This window comes from Phytophthora sojae (genome assembly GCF_000149755.1).
Source record: "Phytophthora sojae unplaced genomic scaffold PHYSOscaffold_5, whole genome shotgun sequence".
NCBI lineage: Eukaryota > Oomycota > Peronosporomycetes > Peronosporales > Peronosporaceae > Phytophthora > Phytophthora sojae.
Window position 1 is genome coordinate 3,016,683 of NW_009258119.1, and position 4,739 is coordinate 3,021,421.

General features: G+C 56.7%; 1 protein-coding gene across 1 annotated transcript; it reads right to left on the reverse strand.

Moving 5' to 3' along the window:
- Window positions 1–2,409: 2,409 nt before the first annotated feature.
- PHYSODRAFT_509699 (hypothetical protein) lies at window positions 2,410–3,711 on the reverse strand (the record flags this gene model as incomplete). Its single annotated transcript, XM_009530712.1, has 1 exon — window positions 2,410–3,711. The coding sequence occupies one exon, from the start codon at window positions 3,709–3,711 to the stop codon at window positions 2,410–2,412; it is 1,302 nt and encodes a 433-aa protein (XP_009529007.1).
- Window positions 3,712–4,739: the final 1,028 nt, after the last annotated feature.

Consider the following 4,739-nt stretch of genomic DNA (forward strand, 5'->3'; position numbering starts at 1 on the left):
CATCAGCCTGGTTAGACTGTTGACGAGCCGATAATCGATGCAGAGTCGAATGTTCACGCCGTTCTTCTTCATGATCACGACGATCGGCGAGGCCCACGGTGATCGAGATTTCCGAATCATCTTGGCTGACAATAGTCCCTTGATTAGCTCGGACACCTTCTCCACGAACTGAGGGGCAACTTTCCGGACACGTTGAGCGATCGGCTTCGCGTCGCCCACGTCGATGTCACAGGTGACGCCCCGGGCTGCTGGGGGAAGTTCATTGTCCTTACCGATCAGCAGGTGATTCCTGTGCCAGATCTTCTTTCGCAGCCGATCGATCTCCTCCGGGGTGTTGAACTCCAGATCTCCCACCTTGATATCATCGATCTTCACCTCATCCGTCGTCGAGATCACAATTTCAGGAAGCACGGCTAATTCACCTTCGACATCTTCTGCTGACAAATTCCCGCCCTCGTGGTAATGGACCTGATCATCCGCGCCAACGTCTCCATCTGGTTCGGGTGCAATGAGATCGTCCCGATTTGAAGTGGGTTTGGCCTCCATTTCCAGCTGATCACCTCCAACGATGAGTCTTCAGCCACTTGCGGCAGTCGTTCAGATGCAGGAACACCGTCGACTGCTGTATCGTCACTTGATCTCGACTGTTCCACAGCTAAGACCGCAACGGGGTGTGTCCGATCGGTATTCCGCCCCCAAGATCTGGTTCGACGGTACAACCGTCGACCTGATCGGCCGAGGGCAAGTGAGGGGACACGATTTCGCCCTTCTCGGCGGCTTTACCACCGGAATCCACATGATCTGGCTTCCCCTCAAGATCGCCAACACGATCCTCTTGCGGCTTCGCGTCATCTACCGGTGCACACGCTTGATCCGTGACCGGCGAAGGCTGGAAGTCCAGCTCCGCCTGTTTCCGCTTTGGAGAGCATTCCTTCTCTGATCCGGAAGGTTCCCACACCGACTCAACAGGATCCGACCGTGGGTCTGGTGGATCTCCGACGCGGACAGTTGAAGCAGACGACCCCGACTCCTCTGTCACGCGATCATCGTCCTGCAACGGTCTGCCCCCTGATCTAAGAGTATCTACGACTGCCGCCCCCGGATCAGGGCTCATTGTCTCCGGTTCGCTTGTTGGATCGGGAGGACACGTCGACTGATCGACGATCGGGGATATCTGGCATCTCTGGAGGATAGTTCGGGGCGTTGAATAAATCGGTCGCTCGACGGCAGGTACCGGAGGTCCCGTTGGCGCCTCCTGGTTCGTCGGCCGGTCATCTGTTGTGGCTTAAAAGGCTAGATTCTGCCATTCCATTTATCGACGAGATCCGATCGACACATATCCTGGAATCCGGGGTATCCGATCTCCAGCCAGCCACATCCTGATCCGTTCATTCCGGTGCAAGACGAGGTCTTTGTCGCTGATGTCGGTAACCTGGAGATATCTGATCCTGCCGGGTCCTCGGACCACGATTGGCACCCAACGATCTCCACGGGTGACCCATAGCTTTTCTCGATCCGTCACCTTCATTCGCAGCGGAAGCTCGATCGAATCCCCGATCGCGATGTGCATTCCCTGATCCACACACACGTGTCGGACAATGTCGTTGTACAGTTGACGCCGTCCGCTAAGCTGGATCTTGACTTCGTCGGGGAGACAGATAGAGCCGTCCGCAAGATCGAGGCGGATCCCCGCTGGAACCATAAAGTTCATACCCAGGATCGCTTCTTGTCCTGATAGATCGCCGACCCAGGTATCGAAGAAATACACCAGCGATCCCGCCAGCGTAACCTTGATCCTGGTCCTTCCTTCCGTCATGTACACGCTTTCGCCAATCCCCACACATTCCTGGCTCTGACTCGTGTCGACACAGCACCCCACCTTACGAACAAAGGCGGTGTCCACGATGGACACCTCGGCGCCGGTGTCAAAGAGTAAGATCGACTTTTCATTGTTGATCTTGCCAGTGATCTTGGCCTGACGGAACCACTTACCTGGCGAATGATGTTTCCAGTACCCTCTGGACTCCCCAGGGAGGAGATCGGGCACCACATCGCCAGATCTGCGGTGTTCGCTGACGCGACGCCGACTTCGATCGCGATCATGCTCCGGGATCTCGGTCGTCACTTCTCCATCAGCTGGCGTGAACCATTCTTCCGGTCTGCGTTGCTTCCAATAGCCCCGCGTTTCTCCAGACTGGAGATCCAAGGGCACTTCGGCGTCAGAACGGCTGAAGTCGTCCGATCGATGTAGACTTAAGACCTTGGCGGTAGATTTCGCATGCAGATCACATGTATTACCGCGTAGATCAGTCCGTCCACTTACTCGATCTACCGTGTTCTTGTTCACGAATGCATAGAAGCAGTACCTAGAACGCTCGGCTCGTACCGGATTCCAACCCGGCGAGCGTCCTAGTTTAACATCTTCTCGGCGATCGCGGGCAACATGCCAGCGTGCTTCACCGGGTTGAACCATTGACGGATCTGGTTGTAGAATTCCTCCATCGGACACTTGCCCATCTCGTGTAGTTCACCACATCCACGGCACACAAACAGGCAGCGATCCGCCGGATGACCTTTCTTGCCACACTTCTCGCACGTCAAACGTCTCCAACAATCGAGATCGGTGTGTTTCCGCGATCCACAATGTGAGCAGCGGTTTGATCGCTCCGATCCGTCAGGTGAAGATCGCGATCGTGGATCCGATCGAGGTGGGTCATGGTTGATCTGCGCCTGGTTGCTTCGATCCGGCTTCGTCGCGTCGCCCCCAGCGTTGCGGGACTTGTCCTCGGCCGACGCTAGGTAAACGCGACGTAGATCACCCTCCGAGTCCGATCCGTCTGATCCCGTGTCCGATTCAGACTCCTGGCTCGCGATCTGCACTGCACGCACTGCCCGCTTGGTTGCAGCAGCTGGTGCTGAGGTCGGAACGTTCTGACGGTACTTCGATCCAAAGGCAGATCGCTTCTGTCTGCTCTTCGCGCGCTCTTGAGCGCGCAGGACTTCCTCCAGATCTTCTGCGTCCGCAAGCCGGAGTAGAGTGAGCCGATCGGCCAGTTCCGGATCGCCCAGCGTCTCGATAAAGTGTTCGACATGTTCTCGACGGGCCTTGGAATCCCCGTCCTTGATCTTCAAGCTTACACGCAGAGCCGCCACATTCAGTCGATAGAGGTACTCCAACGGCGATTCATCTGATCTCTTGCGAGAATGGTAATACTGCCAAGCGACCGATACTCCCAGGCCACAATACTGGATCTGGAAACTCCGGAGTAGATCGCTCCACTTGTTCCGCGTCGATCGGCCCAGCTGGTGGTACCAGTTCTTCGCCGGGCCCGTCAGTAGATCAGCAAAAGTCAGGCACTTCTCTTCGTCCGTAGCCTGATCTCGCAGGAACGCCGACTTTACCTTGCTGATCCACGATCGGGCGCGGTCTTCGTCCTGATCCTTGCCACTGAACTCCTTAAGATCGGACATCGCCGAAATCCGCACACGCTGGATCAATGAGGACCCAGTGGATCCTGAGGCAGCGGTGGCCACCGCAGCAGGGGCCGAACTCGGTAGATCAATGTCGTCCGGATCGTATTCCCACTGAGAGAGATCTTGATCCGGCGATCCGGCTGATTCCATCTCCACGTCCCGCGATCCAACGTTGTCGTCGACCACTGGAGTAGGTGTTACAACCGTGGCCTGTTGTTCCTTCAGAAATCGAGCCATCGCAGCCTAAAAGTAAGACTCCAGTTTGCCATTCGACTCATCTGATCCGGTAGCACTGGTGGTCCGATCGGTCGACTTGGGTTTCTGCTTCCGAGGTCCTGATCGCATGCGTCCCTGGCGTTGACCCCGTGATCGTGCGTCCAACATCGCAGATCCTGAAGGGTCGAGGGACATCCGTTGAGGTTCAGACGACGTATCCGATACGTGTTCCGCTGCGGAGACATAAGGAGACGACGATCGGTACCCCGTGGACTCCATCCGCGGCGACGACGCGGGAGCTGGCGACACTAGATCTGGCACCTTCGGGTCCGGACTGTCCGCGATCACGTCGACCAAAGGTCTCAACTTGTCGACCAATGTCTGGATCGCTGTCTGGATCGCATCGAGATCCTGATCGAAAAGATCATTCGCTTCAAAGGCGCCAGCCACGAAGCCGGCTTCCTTCAACAGTCCGAGCAGGTTCTTCACCGCCATGAGCTTGTTGTCCGTCACTCGGGGGGGCCGAGATCGGGCCCTTCAGGTCGTCGATCTGCTCTGGCCGCAAGATCACCATGACAGGATCTTGACGCAAGAAGTCTCGCAGTTTCCTTCAAGTGATACTGACGATCCAGGTCAGCCTCAGACCAGTCGAGCGCCGACGGTCTGGGATCTTCGTCGTCCAGGCCTGGCGCTCTCAGCTTCTTCCTCACGATCTGGTCCTTGTCCGCGATCGCGTCCAGGTAGTCCGGATCGAGCCTGATCGGCGAGTCGGCGAACGCGTATCGGTCCGATCCCGCCTTAGTTTGTTTTGTTAGTGAATCTCGGTTAGCACCAAGATCCACCGGGGTCCCCGAAGGGACCTGGGGAGGGTGTTGAGGTTACCTGTCTCCAGATCGCCCTCGATTCCGTCGACAGAAGTCCTCCGAGCACTCTGTCGATCCGCGGATCTCGTTTTGTTCAGCAGCGTCTTCGTCGATCCGATATCCGACGACGCCTCTTCCCCTGGTTCTTTCTTCACTTGCACATCTTCTACGGACTCACGGTGAAAT